We start from the raw sequence: 20000 nt of genomic DNA, 5'->3' as shown, positions 1-20000 counted from the left end.
TTTTCCTTTTGCCTGAAATAGGAGTGGCTGTGTGGTATGTAGCTTGCTTACCAACCACATGGTTCTGGGTTCAGTCCCACTGTGTGACACTTTGGGCAAGTCTCTTCTACTATAGCCTCAGGCCGACCAAAGCCTTGAGAGTGGATTGGTAGACGGAGACTGAAAGAAAGCCCGTCGTATATATGTATATATAATATATATATATATATATATATATATATATATATATATATATATATGTATGCATGTGTATATGTTTGTGTGTCTGTGTTTGTCCCCCCAACATCGCTGGACAACCGATGCTGGTGTGGTTTACATCCCCGTAACCTAGCGGTTCGGCAAAAGAGACTGATAGAATAAGTACTAGACTTACAAAGAATAAGTCCTGCGGTTGATTTGCTCGACTAAAGGCGGTGCTCCAGCATGGCTGCAGTCAAATGACTGAAACAAGTAAAAGAGTAAAAGAGTAAAGAGTAACCTTTAAAAAGTGACCAATTCCTCTGTATGAGTATGTATATGAATTTTTATATGAGCTTTGTGTTACTGCAACTAAACATTTCTGGCATCCTACAAGTTGATGTACCTTGATTCTTAAGAATCTATATAAGAAAACTATGATGGCAGCAAACCCATGTTCGAGTATTGCCCTCGCCTGATTGAAAGTCCCACACATGCGAAGGCTACAACCAGCCATTTTTGTGATAGGTCTTGTGACTGGCACAAACTGATTAGATTTTGGGACCGATCAGGTACTGGACATGGATTCTGGATTATTTTTCTGGTTTTTTTACTTAATTTTTGAGAGGTGTCGGGTTCATTTTTAGCATTTTCGTTTGTGAGAGCAGTCGAGTTTATTTCAGGTATTGTCATTTTAAAAACCATCTCTGGCTAATCATTGAGAGTACGTTGGTGTCGCCTTGGCAGAGGTTTGCGCTCTCTGAGTGCTCTTATCATTATTTTTGATTCAGCCCCATGCAGCTTAAAGTTTTGTAAGCCTGTCACAGGAACTTAGCTCATCAGGCTCAGGTGGTTGAGTGCGTGAGCCTAGCAAGCTAGGTTTCAATGATGAGCCTGTAGCAATGGAATCAAATCAAACTGCTTTAAATAATAATATAAGTAACTTTTACTAAATGTGTTGAGTGCTCTTTCTTTTGCTTGCCCACTGACTCATGTGTGTGTGTGTGTGTGTGTGTTTTTTCATTTTGCAAAAAACTTCCAGATGCAAGTGCTACCAGTTGATAGCTCTGCATACCAGATGCAAGTGCTACCAGTTGAAAGCTCTGCATACCAGATGCAAGTGCTACCAGTTGAAAGCTCTGCATACCAGATGCAAGTGCTACCAGTTGAAAGCTCTGCATACCAGATGCAAGTGCTACCAGTTGAAAGCTCTGCATACCAGATGCAAACAAGTTTATGATGTTGTCAAGAGAGAACGCACACTATTTTGAGGCCTTCCTCTTGACAGCATCATTGCACATTGGCCCCGCTTACCGAAATGAAGCCCCCACCTGCTACATCAAGTGGTTATCATGTTTTGCTCAATATTCTCCTAGCCATTGCTCATCGTCTCATTTTAACCATATAACTACAATCGTATGATAAAGGCTGCAAAATGATCATATGGATGCCAATTGGTGAAATAAATATTTTCCATCTTATACCTCCTCTCCTTCTTTATATCTTATACGCTCCTAATGAAATAATCATTACCAACTGGATTTATTGTGTTTCAGCTGCATCGGATTATGCATTATATTCTGTTGTTTAGTTTTGGTTTAGTGTGTGGTTTGTAGCCTGATCCATCAAAGGAGTGTTTTTTATGACTACCACTGGATTAATTAAATCCATAAACAGTGCATTAAATTTATATATATGATATATGTATGTATATCTTTCTCTTTCTCTCTCTCTCTCTCTCTCTCTCTCTCTCTCTATATATATATATATATATATATAGATATATATATATATAATATATATAATATATATATATATAATATATATATATATATATATAGTTAATCCAAACAAGAAAGCACAAAAAACAACAAACACCGCGAGGACGTGGAACAAATATAGTATTATTGGACGCTCAGGAAAGAAGGAGGGTTTAACATTTCGAGCGGAGCTCGTATATACATATATATATATATAGAGAGAGAGAGAGAGAGGGTCATCCCTCTGATATGTATATATATATATATATTATTATATATATATCAGAGGGATGACCCTCATATGTATATGATACAATTTACTGAACCTTCTGATTTTATATGCTGACCACTGGTGTTAAATGATGTTAATTTAGTTAAATTAATATCCAATATACATAGATCATCATCATTATCATTATTATTGTTTAATGTTCTCCTTCTGCGCTGGCATGGGTTGGATGGTCTGACATGAGTCAGCCAGGCAGAAGACTGCACCATACTTCTGTATCTGTTTTGGCAGGTTTTTATGGTTGGATGCTTTTCCTAACACCAACAACCCACAGAGTGGGCTGAGTGCTTTTTACATGACACCAGCACAGGTGAGGTCAGTTCTGGCATGATTTTTACAGCTGGATGCTCTTCAAAATGCCAACCACTTTACAGTGTGGGCTGGATGCTTTTTAAGTGACACCTGCCATGGCAGGGTCACCAAGTAACTTGTAAGACGAGAATCTTTGAGAAGCTAATATATATATATATATCTCAAGAACCGCTGGATGGATTTGGATGAAACTTTCAGGGATGTTTGACCTCATGACTGGCACACACCAATTAGATTTTGGGATCAATCGGGTACTGGACATGGATTCTGGATTATTTTTCCGGTTTTTTACTTAATATTTTGAGAGGAGTCAGGTTCATTTTTAGTATTTTTATTTGTGAGAGCAGTCGAGTTTATTTCAGATATTCTCATTTTAAAAATCATCTTTGGCTAATCATTGAGAGGTTGTTGGTGTCACCTTATATATATATATATATATTCGAAATGTGACCACGTGTGTACCATTGGAGATTTTTTTACCTCCGTCTTCCCTTCTTTGAATCTTTCCTATTCCTATGTTTCTGACGAAGAGCTCCGCTCAAAACATTAAACCCACCTTCTTTCCTTCTCTCCTGAGCGTCCAATTATACTATACTTGTTCCATGTCCTCGCGTTGTTGTGTTTTCTCTTTGTGTTTTCGTGTTTGGATTAACTATATATATATATATATATATATATTTATACACACACACATACACAAATACATATATATATATGCATGAGTGCAGACATTGCTGTGTGATTAAGAAGGTAGTTACCCAACCATGTGCTTCTCATTTGAGTCCCATTGCATAGCATCTTCAACAAGTGTCTTCTACAACAGCCTTGGAACAGTCAAAGCATTAGGAGTGAATCCCATAGATGGAAACTGAATAAAAGCCCATTTATATGTACATGCCCATATGCATGTATACATGTGTTTGTGTAGATGTGCACATCTGAGTGGCCATGTTTGTGTGTATCCAAGTCTTGACATCATGTGATGGTTGTAAACAAGCAATACCATCATACAAGTGGGTTTGTTCATTTCCAGTTTTCAAATAAAATACATGGAGAAGATATTACCGTGCCTGGAAACAGGTTAGGGTTGATGATAGGAAGAGTATCCAGTGACAGAAAATTTGCTTCAACAAATTCCATTTGACCCATGAAAGCATGGAAAAGAGGTCATTAAAAGAATGGTTTTTAAATTTGGCACAAGGCCAGCAATTTCAAGGGAGGTGGGTAAGTCAATTATATTAACCCCAGTGATCAACTGGTACTTATTTTATCAACCCCATGTGGGTGAAGGGCAAAATAGACCTTGGCAGAATTTGAACTCATAACATAAAGACAGATGAAATGCCACAAAGCATTATACCCAGTGTACCAACAACTCTGCCAGTGAAGATGATAACAATGATGATGATAAAGATGATGACAATGGCATAAAATGATGATGATTATGATAACGATGTGACGATAATTGCGTTGATGATAACATAGTAAATAAATGCTTCACCTCATTAACATCCACTGTTAGAAATAAAGGATCCTGGTTCAAATCCAATCTGCTACAATGCACACATTTAAGAATAAAATAAACTGGTGACAACCGGAGATGAAATCAACTGAATTGTAATATAAATGTTGATGAAAGATATTGTAAAAACTTTTCATCGCTAAAAGGGGAGATCAATAAAAAGAATAACAAAAAACGACAGAGAATCTATAATCTTATTAAAGGTTATTACTGAATAAACAACACATATCTGTCTTAAAACTGCTTATAATAGTGGCAGCAGCTGATTTTTTTCCATTTCTATGAAATAGTGCCTATCTTGGCATCCGAGAAAAAAAGATAGATTCAGTTGTAAATACGTGTATGTAATGTAAGGAGCGAAGATGGGGAGACAGGAAGAACTCCGTCTTTTTCCTAAACGCATTGTTTGGCTGATGCCTGCTGAATTGGAAAGATATCAATTTATATACAACTTGTCTTGACTGTCTGTCACCCTCAGTAAAAACTCGGCAAACTGAAAAACATTCTAAAAGATGTTTTCATCATCAATTGAAGAAATAGTGACTATGTTTATATATGTTTAATAGCTATTTTTGGCAAATACCTACATAGAAATACACACAAACACATCATGTACAAGGATATTTTTCTGTAAGACCTTTTACATGGTTACTTGACCTGCTGGAAATAGCAGCCAAATCACTTTCAGATCACACCATCTTCACCATTTAGCATTTAAAACTGGCCAGATCCAGCCTCTCATGCCTACACTACAATGTCATTCTAAGTGTAAATAATCGTTTTCATTGGAATCTCAATGCTATGAGATAATGCATGATTAATTAAAAACAATGAGAATAAATAATAAACATTACATTTGACAGTGGATGGGCATGACTTAATGGTTAGGGGTGTTAAACTCATTATCACAAGATTCTGGTTTCAATTCCTTGACTGGGCAATGCAGTGTATTCTTGAGCAAAACACTTCATTTTACATTGCACCAGTCCACTCAGCTGGCAAAAGCGAGTAATCTTGCAATGGACTGGCATCCCATCCAGTGGGGAATGTATGTGCCATGGAAACCAGGAAACTGGCCCCATGAGTCTACATCAGTGCTATGCAAAATGGTGGTCTGTGAACCAGTGCCGGTCCACAAGCCATCAGCTGCCAGTACGTGGCAAGTTTCCAGAAAAGAAACATTATAAAATGCTTATAAAATGCTTATAAAATGCTTATAAAATGTTTATGCAATATTGTATTATTTGTTTACAAAATAAATATGAGATTTTTAAAATTGTCAACTTTTATTATATTCATTATATATATTGAGTCCAATATAAATTAATATTACTAAGAAATATTACCGGTCTCTGGCTCATTGGAAAAAAAACTGCAAGCATGCCACATCAGATAGTTTGAGAAACACTAGTCTACATGGCTCAGGAAAGATCTTTTTCTCATCTATTATATTTGACAGAGTAATCCGAATGCTAAAGTGTTAAATAAGGAAAAGACACATTGGATAATGTAGTTCTATATTTAAGAGATGAGGAATTATGTACATTATTTACGGATTTTATGTACATTATTTGACGGATATTTGTCCTCATCTTGTTAGTTGTTAATACAATGTTTCGGCTGATATACCCTCCAGCCTTTATCAAGTGTCTTGGGGACAGCAAATGTTAAAACAAAAAATATATGTTGGAATTATGAAGATATTTTTGTTGTTTAGCTCCAGCTCAATCTTGATCCAAGAGAACTAAGACCAAAAGCATTCCAGTGTTGTCCAAAGTAATAAGATTGTCAAAGCTGGGTTTGTAACCTGGAGAATTTCAAGATAGGGCACTTGATGTGTCAAAACTGATTACCCCACTTACTCTAGAGAAGGCTTTAGTATAGTCTTAACTATAACTACCTCAAGTAGTTATAAGCGGTGAGCTGGCAAAGGCAGCAAGCTGGTAGAAATGTAAGCACACTGGGCGAAATGCGTAGCCGTATTTCGTCTGCCATTATGTTCTGAGTTCAAATTCCGCCAAGGTCAACTTTGCCTTTCATCCTTTCGGGGTCAATTAAATAAGTACCAGTTATGCACTGGGGTCGATGTAATCGACTTAATCTGTTTGTCTGTCCTTGTTTGTCCCCTTTGTGTTTAGCCCCGTGTGGGTAGTAAAGAAATATATAACTACCTCAAGTGATTAGTCCTGCAACTCTCCAGATATTAAAATTGTTTTCCTTCAAACAAACAAACTTGTTTATCAAATATCTAATATCTCCCAAGGTTAAAACAATGACAAAGAAAAACAGTGGAAACTCTCTTAATCTATGCATGGTTTGAATGATGCTCCAAGTTTTTTAAAGTTTCTGTCATTGAGAAAATTAAATCTAAGTTCGCTGTGAAGGTGGCTAAATTCCCTATGTTCAAATATGTCAGTATGGTTATCGAGCAAAGAGATGACAAACTTATGGGCGAGGACAAAGACATGCAACATTATTTGAAGTCTATTCCTGCTCCAGCTTCAAATATTGGGAAAGGAAACCTTAATCATGCTGAAGAGTACAGCCATGCTGGGGCACCATGCCGAAAGGTTTAGTTTGATTATCATTTTTTCTGCAGTCTTCAAAATCATTTGGACAGGAAAAATACAAATTCTGTAGACAAGGTCAGAACGGAACTGGAGAAGTATTTTTTGTCCCAAACAAGTGAATTTTGGAAGAGGGGCTTTGCAAGTCTACCAGACAGATGGAAGAGCATTGTAGAAAATGAAGAAGAGTATATTTTAGATTTAAAAAAAACTTTCTCATCTTAATTTTGAAAAATAAAAGAAGTATAAAAAAAACTGCATTATTTATGGAATGACCTTATATATATATATATATATATATATATATATATACACAACACATTCAAAATGTGACTGCGTGTGTATCATTGGTGATTTTTTTCCTCCGTCTTCCCTTCCTTGGATCTTTCCTTTTCCTATGTTTCTGATGAAGAGCTCCGCACAAAATGTTAAATCCTCCTTCTTTCTTTTCTTTCCTGAATGTCCAATAACACTGTACTTATTCCACGTCCTCGCGTTGTTGTGTTTTCATGTTTGGATTAACTATATATATATGTGTATATATATATATATACATATTATACACACACACACACATTATATATAATATATAATTATATATATATATATATATATTATATATATATAATAATACACATATTATACATATATATACATACATACATACACAATAATATACATATATATACATCATACATACACAACATACATACACATACATACATATATATATATATATATATATATATATATATACATATATATATATGTATGTATATATAGTGTTTCCATTTGTTTTTTTCTTCTTTTTCTCCTTACAGAGTTACCTCTATAAAGCACATTCTGTTTGAGAAAGTAGGTATTCGGTTTTTGGATGCTGTTTACTTTTGGTGGCAGCCATGTTTTGTTAAGACCGGTACTGATGTTGCAAAACAAACAGACATTAAAAGACATTAAAATGGAATGTTTGTTTTTTTTTTCCTTTTTCATGTCTGTTGACAATAAATTTCCACCAATCATAACAAAACTATTGGTTGAAGACTTTATGTCAAATAGTTACCTTGTAAGTTGAAACTCATTCTTTTTTACATTTAACAGCTACAACCAATAAAAAACTATTCCTTAGCTCTTTAGATATTCACTTTTTTTTAGCTGTTATGGTAAAGACCATACTGTAGCACTGCCTTCATTCACTATTGTTCACAAAATTCATGATGATGATCATCATCATTTTAACATCCCGTTTTCCATGCTTGTATGGATTGGACAGAGCTCATTGAAGTAGATTTTCTTTTCTCTGTCTGGAATCCTTTCCTGTTACCAATCCTTAGATGCTGGCAAGCAAGGTAACATTCCCTCATGGCTGAACATGTTTTCACAGAAATATTGGAAGTGAATAGCACTGCTTATAAGACTGTGACAATCATTTTACAACAATCACACAATGTCAAGATGAGGACACATGCTCTCACACACACACACACACACACACACACACACACACACACACACGCACGCATACACACACACACACACACACACACACACACACACACACACACACACACACACCCATTCATCATCAGCAGTTCACATATCCGAAAACGAAGCATACTCTAAAACATTGAAGCAGTAATATTATATTTTGCGGGGAGTTAATTGTTATTGCCAATCAGAGAGTAACCATTGGTTTCACATCTATAAAGCACTTTATAGATGCAAAAGCCAACGAGTAGAAAGACGAAGCCAGTCACTGTGTAAATTGTGGCTACGTGACACCCACACACTTGCACTTGGTCAGGAACTTCTCTACTGTGGCTCAAGAATTGAGATATGCAGCCTTGATGAGGTTGGTTGCAGCGAGCTGCCAGAGTCTATCCATCTTTGTCATGCCTGCCTGACAGGTATTGCCTTCTTCTGCCAGGTGTTGCCTACTTCAGTCCTTGGGGCCTTGATATTGCCCTCTTCTGCTTGCTTCGCCACTGGGGTCTTGATGTTGATGTTTAGTTGTGTTTAGACTGGGATCACCATCCTCAACCTTGCCGCCATGAGTGGCTCTACCAGGAGTCTAAGACTCCTGATGGCATTGCTCTCGTAATCATTGGAACACACAAGCTCTTCCACCACGGCAAGGGACGACCATCGGACGAACCTAATGCTTGAGCCAACAAGTTGCAAAACCAATGGTCACTCTCTGACTGGCCATAACAATTATATACATATTAATCTAAATGTACAGTATTATATATCTATATATCATCATCATCATCATCATCATTTAGCGTCCGCTTTCCATGCTAGCATGGGTTGGATGGTTCAACTGGGGTCTGTGAAGCTGGAAGGCTTCGTCAGGCCCAGTCAGATCTGGCAGTGTTTCTACGGCTGGATGCCCTTCCTAACGCCAAATATATATATATATTATATATATATATATATATATATATTACAAGTGTTGGTTTCCTTTCGAGTGCAGGGCCTCACGGAGACAATGACCGAGACCTTTAGAATTATGTTGTGCTTGATAAGAAGACCCATGAAGCCAAGCAAAATCACAGTCATGGCAGATACTGGTGTTGTGCCAGTGGCACATAAAAGTACCCATTACACTCTTGGAGTGGTTGGCATTAGGAAGGGCATCCAGCTGTAGAAAACCATGTCAAATCAGACTGGGGTCTGGTGCAGCCTTCCAGTGCTGCCAACCCAGTCAATCCAATCAACCTATGCGTGCATGGACAACAGACGTTAAATGATGATGCTGGTGATGGTGCTGATGATGATGATGATATACACACATAATGGACTTCTTTCAGTTTTCATCTACCAAATCTACTCACAAGCCTTTGGTTGGCCTTGAGAGTATAGTAGAAGACACTTGCCCAAGGTATCATGCCATGGGACTAAACAAAGAACAAAGTGGTTGGGAAACAAGCTTCTCACTACACAGCTACACCTGCACCTGATATAAAATAAAGATAAAAACAAATAAACCTTTCTGAGATATATTTGAAAGACATTAATGACCTGTAGGGACACTGTATTTTGTTATGCAACCGTAATACAATAAAAAGTATATTAAAGGCTTTTATAAGTCAATACTACATTCAACTGTGTAAGCAGTGCTATTACATCACTTGCTTAGGTTAGGTACTACAAAGTTATATACAAAAAATGTCAGTGGATGATAGAATAAGATGACAAGCAAGCAAGTTGCCATACAGATTTTAACTTCATCCACCAATGATGACATCAAGGCATCGTTGATTGTTATTCAGTATTTGCTCCTACTGACATGAGCAACACATGCAGTATTTAGTAGTATTATGTAGAAGCTAGTATTATGTTAGACTGAAAAGAGGTATCAGAAAATAGAAATATTGGTATATTACCGACAATGTCGAACCCCTGATTTCCTGTAAATAATAGGTTATTTCTTCTTATATATAATAATGGAATTGTTGATATATATATATATACATATATACAGTTCAATATTTAAGAGATGAGGAATTATGTACATTATTTACATTATTTACATTTGACAGATATTTGTCCTCATCTTGTTTGTTTCGGCTGATATACCCTCCAGCCTTTATCAGGTGTCTTGGGGAAATTTCGAACCTGGGTTTATAATAGAATAAGGAATAGAAAGTCCTTGGTATAATATGATATATTTGAAAAAATTGGCTTCTCTGATCATTTTTCTGTTTTAATAATTAGATGTGTTTGAATGATTAACATGTATCATCCACACTGCAATTATTTTAGTTTCAACAACAGTCTCAGATCAAATCATTTACCTGATAAGCACACCTCCAATATATATATATATATATATATATATATATATATATATATAAAATCTTTAACCTGAAGAGTGACTATATTTATATTGAAGTGATTTTACTATTATTATTACTATTATCATTTCTTAAATATAGCCATTTAAATAGTCGTTATTCTACCAAATATATACGTTTTATTTATTATTCTGCACGTTACTTAATCATTGTTATATGTTTTATATTATATTTAATCTTTCTATAAGATGTAATTTTTCCAAATGGTATAATTTAATTTTTCATTTTTGAATTGATAAAAGGTGGGTTTTTTTCTAATTTATATATACATATATTATATTTTGTGAAATTTGATTTAGTATTTCTAAATTGAATTTTTCCCTATAAGTTTGGAATAATATTCCCTCATATTATAATTATATACATATATATGTGTGTGTGTGTGTGTGTATGTGTATACATATACATATACATACATACATACATACATACATACATACATACATACATACATACATACATACGTGTGTATGTGTGTGTTGTAAATTTGTCATAAATAACTTTTCTGAGGGCATCAGTAATATATGGGGAACTGTTTCTGAAGACATCCACAGAATATCAGCCCACCCTACCTTGTAGTAAGAGCATGTTAGAATAATTTCTAGTGAATAATTTCAGAAATTCTAACTCCTAGCAAACAGTCTAAGTTAAATATTTTAAGAGTTACTACTCAAGACTTTGGGTTAATAATTTTAAAAATCTCATTTGAGTTTGGACTAGAAATATTACATTAACAAACCTTTTATCTGGCATCCAGAAATCCTGGAGTTTCCAGAAATCCTGGAATACTGAGCAATGGAGGGAAGCACTCCGTCGGTTACGACGATGAGGGTTCCGGTTGATCTGAATCAACGGAACAGACTGCTCGTGAAATTAACGTGTAAGTGGCTGAGCACTCCACAGACACGTGTACCCTTAACGTAGTTCTCGGAGATATTCAGCATGACACAGAGAGTGACAAGGCCGGCCCTTTTGAAATACAGGTACAACAGAAACAGGAAGTAAGAGTGAGAGAAAGTTGTGGTGAAAGAGTACAGCAGGGATCACCACCATCCCCTGCCGGAGCCTCGTGGAGCTTTAGGTGTTTTCACTCAATAAACACTCACAATGCCCAGTCTGGGAATTGAAACCATGATCCTAAGACCGCGAGTCCACTGCCCTAACCACTGGGCCATTGCGCCTCCACACTGAGCAATACCATGCAATATACTGTACCTTTCTTGAGTAAACAAACCCCTTTTTCGAAGTTCATTAATTTGCATATGCTGTGTCAAAAATACTTTACCTTTTAGATGGGTTGATGAAAATTAAACATACTCTGCTTAGAAGTATGCTAAGTTGTACCTGTATCTATTAAATAGAATCATATTCTTTACTTTTGTTTGTCTAATTTTCACTCTATAAACATTGAACTGTATTCATGGTACAGTATGATATATGTCAAGAATTTTAAGTGGATTAATAACTATCAAACAGGCCTTGCTTTAGAATTGTATTAATTTGAATCTGTCATATACAATTTAGTTCTTTACTTTTCATAGCTTATTTTCAGTAAATATTTAGGCTGTCTCCAGAAAACTGGAAAATCCAGATATCTAGGTTACTTCTGGTCCTAAACTTGCCAGATAAGTGGTCTGGTACTGTACCAGAACAAAGGCTGATGATAAGTTGTTCTATTCTTTCATCATTCAGAAAGTATAAAGGACTCACTCTTGATTTTGTTCACAAAATATATCTGTGGACTCAGTCTCAAGTATGGCTATAGGATTAAGCTCACTTAGTCATGGGTCCGAGAACAGTGGGTACAGGGAGTGCAAGCGTACCTCCTAAAATTTTTTGCAGGAGAAAAATCAAAATTTTCACCCCAACTTACTTTTCTCGGGCTTAGAAAACAGTGCGTAAAAAGTGAACTGTAAAATCTAGTATGAAGTTAGTTTTCTTCTCAAAGAACAAAGAACAAAAATAAATAACATTATTTACATTATTTACATTTGACGGATATTTGTCCTCATCTTGTTTGTTGTTAACACAATATTTTGGCTGATATACCCTCCAGCCTTCATCAGGTGTCTTGGAGAAATTTCAAACCTGAGTTCTCATTCCTAATAATAATAACATCAAAAAATACCTTAGGAATGAGAACCCAGGTTTAAAATTTCCCCAAGACACCTGATAAACCGAAACGTTGTGTTAACAACAAACAAGATGAGGACAAATATCTGTCAAATGTATAAAATGTAAATAATGTACATAATTCCTCATCTCTTAAATATAGAACTGTAAAAATAAAAAAATAACAAAAACAATAAAATCTTGTTTGAAACAAAAATTGGGACTGAGTTTGCACCCCCTAAGCAAATTTCATTCCTGAATCAATGCACTTAGTAACTATTAGGTTTCAAACTTGATCCTACTGTATGACACTTTGCCCAAGGCATTTCTACCACAGCCTCAGTTCATCAAAAGCCTCGTGATTGAAATTTAGCAAACAGAAACTGAGTGAGAGCCCATTGGAGAGTCTGTTCATGTTCTTGAGTAGTAAACTTAATCCATCACCCAGGTTAACACCACCATCTGGCTATTGAAAGCTTTTAGCAAAGTCTATTCCCTACTCGGAATAACTCCCTCCTTTCCTCCACCCAATCACATAGTCATGAGCACTGCCTTTCCTTTTCCAAGCCATTGGAAGCAAATATATATATATATAGATAGATATAACAGTTGAACAAACCCAACATTATGCAAATAGGGTTCTACAGTAACCACACAAGAAGGCATGGACTCTGTAAGCTGCAAGCAAAAGTAGAGCAATAGCTTTGAAAAATAATGATGCAGAGGAGAGGGATATAGAAAATCTTTTCTTCTGGCATAGGACGACTTCTCTGCTGTTGATGACATATTGTAAAGTAGTAAGTAAGGAAATATATCTGTAAAAAAATCTTTGCCAAGAGTCAAAGGAATATGACACAACAAAGATTGGTAAATTTCTCAGTTTCTGTATGTATCAAATGTCAAAAGATAGTGACAAATGATGAGACTGTACTGCAACACACTCGTTCAATGCATGCTTACATGATGAAACATGTGTAAAAGAATAATGATAATGATGATGTATATGCGTACAGCAGCAAAAGATATAATCATTGACAAGAAGTTACTGATAAATCACTACTCTCTTTTACTGCAGCCATGCTGGAGCACCGCCTTTAGTCGAGCAAATCAACCCCAGGACTTATTCTTTGTAAACCTAGTACCTATTCTATCGGTCTCTTTTGCCAAACCGCTAAGTTACGGGGACGTAAACACTCTAACACTCCAGCACTCCAGCATTGGGTGTCAAGCGATGTTGGGGGGGACAAACACAAGCACACAAAGGTACACACACACATACATGTATACATATATATATATATATATATATACGATGGACTTCTTTGAGTTTCCATCTACCAAATCCACTCACACGGCTTTGGTCGGCCTGAGGCTACAGTAGAAGACACTTGCCCAAAGGTGCCACGCAGTGGGACTGAACCCAGAAACATGTGGTTCATAAGCAAGCTACTTACCACACAGCCACTCCTATGCCGGTGATATTTATTCTATCTGAAATGCAGTGAAACAACTAGTTATAGGACCATTCAAAAAGCTATGACCAATGAAATTAGTCTTTAGTACTTTACTTTGTTTTAACCATCACTTCTAAGACCAAACTGCAGCACAACCTTCATTTGGTATTGTTAAAAAAAAAACGTTACATGATATAAAGTAAAAATAAAAATAAAATAAACCATGCTGAGATATTTATGAAAGACAGTGAAAGATGGAATAAGAATAAGAGTAATATGGAGAACAAGCAAGTTGCCACAAAGATCTTAGCCTCAACCAATCCCTCATACTGTGTTATTGACGATTTTTACTCAGTACTCTGTTTCATTGAGTCCTGCCTTCCTTGATAACACATGCAGAAATTATCATCAGTATTAGGCGAAAGAAAGAATAGAGAGAGGAGGAGAGAGGGGAAAGAGAGAGGGGGGATTAGAAAGACAAATATTTGTATATTACCAATGATGAAGCTCTGAATTCCTGTAATAATAGTTTGTGATAACATTAGAACCGTTCATATAAATTATGTGAAATATATATATATATATATTATATATATATATATATATATATATATATTATATATATATATATATAATATATATATGTAATTTCTTATAGAGGCAAGAAACTTCAGATTTAAAGAGAGAGAAAAAACTTAAAACTGAGAAATTGTAACACAAGATAAGTGTAACAGATTTAAAACTGGGAAATTGTAACACAAGGTAAGTGTAACATTTGATAAAACAGGTGTCTGTCATGAAAGCCTCAGGTTAAATAAACATTGCGCACAGAATCTAGAAGACAAAAACTGTTTTGAAACAAGACACGTTAATTGGTCTTTTCTTTCTTTTGTACACTTATGTCTGTATGTGTATGTGTGTATGAGTGTAGGGTGGGTGCAGCGCTCATTTTCATACAATTGTGGTTTCAATTCCTGGACTAGGCAATGCACAGCATTCCTGAGAAAATGTTTCATTTCACATCGCTCCAGTCCGCTCAGCTGGCAAAAATTAGTAATCCTTCGAGAGACAAGCTTTCTAGCCAGTGGGGAAGTATATACACCACAGAATCCAGGAAACCAAGCTTATGAACCTGTGACCCAAAAGGACCTTCGATCCTTTGATGTCTGTATGTATGGTGTGTGTGCATGTAGGGGGTGTATGTACTATTGACATTGTAAGAATCTATAAGCTTTGAAAGAAAGTTAAATAATTAAGTTTTGGGGACAGTGACTCTCAAAACAGATAAAACTATAAATAATAGCATGTAAATATTCCGTTAAAAGACTCTTTGGATAACTATAGTCAAAGGCAGCCTTCAGCCTTTTCTGTTCAAAGGGTTTCTTTAATCCAATATTTTTACGCTATTATTTATAGCTTTGTTTGCTTCAAGATTCACTGTTTTAAAGAAAGAACATATATATATAGTTATATACATATATATATCAGTGAAAGATGTAATCAACAGTGATAAAGTAAAGGAAATGATGCTTTGAAAGCAAGATAGCTTGTGAGGTGCTTATTCCACTAAAGTTACACAGAATACTCCCCCTGTCACTCTAACCATTGAAAAAACAGTGAACCTGTGATTAACCTATTGGAAACCTGTAACCAATGATGCTTACTATTGACAAAATGTGAAATAAAATTAATAAAGAAAGTAATTTTGGTGATCCCTACTCCGAAAGTGAACAAGTTTTCATTCACATTAAGGGACATTCATGGTTATTAAATCAATGTCGATGTTTGGTTAGAGTTTTCTGGTGGCTACATATTTGTTTGTGTATAAGGAAATCCTTGAACAATTCTCAGAATCCTTCTTCGAAAACAGAGTGCTCAGCAGATAATTGACTAATGTTTTGAAATCTGCAAACCAGGATATACCTAATTCATGTGAAAAATTTCACACTTGTTTTTGTGATGACTTAGCTCTTCCCCAACCCACCTCATTACAAACACATGTGAACACACACACATTCAAAGCTATAATGAGAGGAAACATTTTAAAAATTACACAGAAGACAACAATGCTTTGATTATTACAGAAATAGATAATGAAGCATCAAAAAATATCTTTACTAAATTTTTAAGTCAACTCTTAAAGTTTTTTTTTATGTTTTATATTAGTCATGGACAAACTGCAGCCTATGGGACTTCCTGAGTGGCATGCCTAACGAAAAAATTTAGTAGTGTAACCCACTTGATGATCAGTCATGTTGCATGCAGCCCACCTCTCAAAAAGCCAAATTTAGAGCAATATTGAAATTGATATGATCAGAGGCACAGGTTTGGCTGTGTGATAAAAAGTTTGCATCCGAACCACACAGTTCCAGGTTCAGTCCCACTGTGTAGCACCTTGGGCAAGTGTCTTCTGCTATTAGCCTTGAGTCAGAAACTGAAAGAAGCCTGTCATATATAAATGTTTATTATGGCCAGTGAGAGAGTGACCATTGGTTTTACACCTATAAAGCACTTAGCTGTGTAAGTGTCTTGTCAGACTCAAGTGGCCAAAGGCTCATATATGTGTATGGACCGATTATACTGGAGTCAGTGGAGGCGCAATGGCCCAGTGGTTAGGGCAGCGGACTCGCGGTCATAGGATCGTGGTTTCGATTCCCAGACCGGGCGTTGTGAGTGTTTATTGAGCGAAAACACCTAAAAGCTCCACGAGGCTCCGGCAGGGGATGGTGGTGATCCCTGCTGTACTCTTTCACCACACCTTTCTCTCTCTTACTTCCTGTTACTGTTGTACCTGTATTTCAAAGGGCCGGCCTTGTCACTCTCTGTGTCACGCTGAATATCCCCGAGAACTACGTTAAGGGTGCACGTGTCTGTGGAGTGCTCAGCCACTTACATGTTAATTTCACGAGCAGGCTGTTCCGTTGATTCAGGTCAACCAGAACCCTCATCATCGTAACCGACGGAGTGCTTCCATCCATACTGGAGTCAATTTGTTTGACTAAAATTCTTCAAGGCAGTGCTCCAGTATGGCTGCAGTCTCGTGACTGTGAGTTGGAGTGAACTACTGCTATCTTCAGTGGACGAGTATCTACCACCAAGGATGATCACAAAGAGGTTGAAACCATACGGTCTGTTTGTCTCGTGGCTAGAAGATGGTAAGGGTTTACTCCCCTGCTTGCAATATATATCAGGTGCAGCTGGAGGAGGTGTCCCTCTGGGGTCAAAAATAACAGTAACATCGATTCCAATGGAAATGCCATATTTATGTGGCAATAAACTTTACTTCTCAGTATGATTTCTGTTCTCATTTCTTATAGAGGTTTTCTAACGAGCTAATTTGCTTGTTGCAAGATCAGTGACTGTGTGTTTTCTATATATTGTGAGCTGGAGTAAACTAGTGCTATCTCTAGTGGTCAAAACCGTGTGATTTGGTGGTCTCATGACTAGAAGATGGTAGGGGTTCACTCCCCAGTTTGGAATATATATCAGATGCAGATTGCATTGAATAACCAGCTGCAGGAGGGGCCACCCTGGAGTTAAAAATAGCAGTAACATTGGTTCCTACAGAACAATCATGTTAAGTGGTGATAAATAGATATTTAATCCTTTCTGCTATAGGCAAAAGGCCTAAAATTTTGGCGAGAGAGGTTAAGTCGATTAGATCAACCTCAGTGCTCAACTAGTACTTAATTCATTGATCCCAAAAGGATGAAAAGTAGAACTGACTTTAATGGAATTTGAACTTGGAACATCAAAACATGAAATGCAGCTAAGCATTTTGCCCTATGTGCTAACAATTCGGCCAGCTAACCACTTTTAAACAGCTATTTAATCTGACCTCACCAGGGGGCACTGATATCATTTTTACAGTCTTGCTGATCTTGGAATGAATATGTTTCGAGATGGTCTAATATCAGTTTGATGGTTTAATGTGGGTGTAATGTAGCTTTGAACCAATATGACCATATTTTTATTAATACTCTTTTACTTGTGCCTGTCCTTAGACTGTGGCCATGGCCATGCTGGAGCAACACCCTGAAGAATTTTAGTCAAGCAAATTGACCCCAGTACTTATTTTCTAAGCCTGGTACTTATTCTATTGGTTTCTTTTTGCTGGACAGGGACATTAACACACCAACAATGTTGGTCAAGTGATGGTCAGGGATAAGCATGCGCACGCACATACACACACACACACGTCAGGCTTCTTTCAGTTTCCATCTATCAAATCTATTCACAAGACTTTGGTCAACCTGAGGCTGTAGTAGAAAAGACTTGCCCAAGGTGCCACGTAGTGGAACTGAACCAAAAACCATGTGGTTGAGAAGCAAGTTTCTTACCATACAGCCAAGCCTGCACTTATGCTATGTAGCAAGAACATGCAGTTCTTTCAAATTCTGGCACAAGGCCAGAATTTTGAAGGAAAGGGTGAGCAAGTTGATTATATAAACCTCAATACTTGAGTGGCACTTTGTTTTATCAATGCCCAAAAGGACCTAGCAGACCTTGGCAAAATTCGAGCTCAGAATGAAAAGAGCTGAAAGAAATACTGCTAAGATTTTTGTCTGACATGCTAACAATTCTGCCAGCTTGTTGCCTTGTTTAAGAAACATATAGTCATCATCATCATTGTTCGACCGTGGTCGAGACTAAATTCCATAGTCTTTTCAAATGGCTAATAATGTGTGCGCGCGCCACTACTACACACATTGGAAAGCATTGTACAACCAAGTACTAAAGAAGATCTTTCCTCCTCCATGAAACAAAGCTGTTCCTGCTGGACGTCAACCCAGTATTTCTAAGCTACGGACCGAGTGATTTATTGTAAGGTTATCTCCCTAGATAGATTGCCTTCACTACGGCTAAGGAGCCCTTTCTACCCCACATATAGTACATCTTGTTGTAAAATCAAGATCTATAATTAACCCTTTCGTTACTGTAGTTCTGTTGATATGCTCTGTGTTTCTTTCAATTACTTTAAATATCACAAAGAATTTAGTAAAATAACTTAGTTATTATTAAGCTAGTGTCAGGAACATAAATTATGACTAAGGTTTGGTGGAAGATTTTAATTCAAAACTTATGAAAACAAGACATTTGTAATACAGAGCCAGAGCTGGTTTTAAAATATAATAATAATAATGAAATTATTGTATACAGTGCTCAGGTGCACCACAACTTGTCAAACAGTGCGTATAAAGTATATGCAGTAATGTACAAATGTCTGGAAAGCGAACAGTGTATGAGTCAGATACATGCTTGCGTGTGTATGGAGGGGAGAAAATCAGGTGTTGTGTTGGTGAATCTCAGGAAGCATGGAAGTTTTGAAGGATGCAGTGCTCCGACAACTAACAACTGATGCTGGCAGTCTGTTCCATGCTTCAGCAACTCTTGGCATTTCAGCCAGGTTGTTAACGAAAGGGTTAAACCCACAGGTCTTTTAACAGTTTAGAATGTGGATTACCCGGTGGTTTAACCACACAGCTTAATTTCACAGCAAGACTTTAATACATGTTCGTCAAGCTATAGATATGACTAGGTATACATAGTTATATCTATTAATTACACAATTACTTAATCAAATGTAATCCACAAACAATCAGCTTTTTCTGTTCTTTAAAGATAAAAGCCATGATTACTTAAAAATGGAGAACATGGGTGAGGACATGGAAGAAGATGCAACTGATGAAATAAGCGAAGAAATGAATGCAAGAAAATAATTCCTTTAATAAATGTAAGATAATGGTAATCAACAGCAGGTGTTGTAAAGATAATGAAACAATGCAAAACAATCTTTGAACGAGATAATTAACATGAAGTGGATAGAACTAATGGAAGAATACTAACAGCATAAAAAAATACGGGTAAGTTTATAATGCAATGTAAACTATTTTCTATGTAATCCACACTAAATAGAATGCCGATAGAGATAACGGATGATAATTAGAAA

General features: G+C 36.4%; 1 protein-coding gene across 7 annotated transcripts in view; it reads right to left on the bottom strand.

The window, feature by feature from the left end:
- Positions 1 to 20000, bottom strand: part of LOC115223427 (TBC1 domain family member 2B) — a 295916-nt gene that overhangs the window by 173464 nt on the left and 102452 nt on the right. For 5 of the 7 annotated variants that reach the window (XM_029793960.2, XM_029793959.2, XM_029793964.2 and 2 more), the window contains exons 3-4: positions 14547 to 14567; positions 10014 to 10037 (exon numbers count right to left, since the gene is read on the bottom strand). The exons of 1 other annotated variant lie outside the window; for it this stretch is intronic. In XM_029793960.2, coding sequence (XP_029649820.1) covers positions 10014 to 10037; positions 14547 to 14567 — 45 coding nt within the window. The remainder of the gene's footprint in view (positions 1 to 10013; positions 10038 to 14546; positions 14568 to 20000) is intronic. One more of the 7 variants, XM_029793961.2, reaches the window with a different exon arrangement.

The sequence above is a fragment of the Octopus sinensis genome, linkage group LG23, assembly GCF_006345805.1.
Source record: "Octopus sinensis linkage group LG23, ASM634580v1, whole genome shotgun sequence".
Lineage (NCBI taxonomy): Eukaryota > Metazoa > Mollusca > Cephalopoda > Octopoda > Octopodidae > Octopus > Octopus sinensis.
Note: the sequence above shows the minus strand (reverse complement) of the source record. Positions and strands in the feature narration are given on the sequence as shown.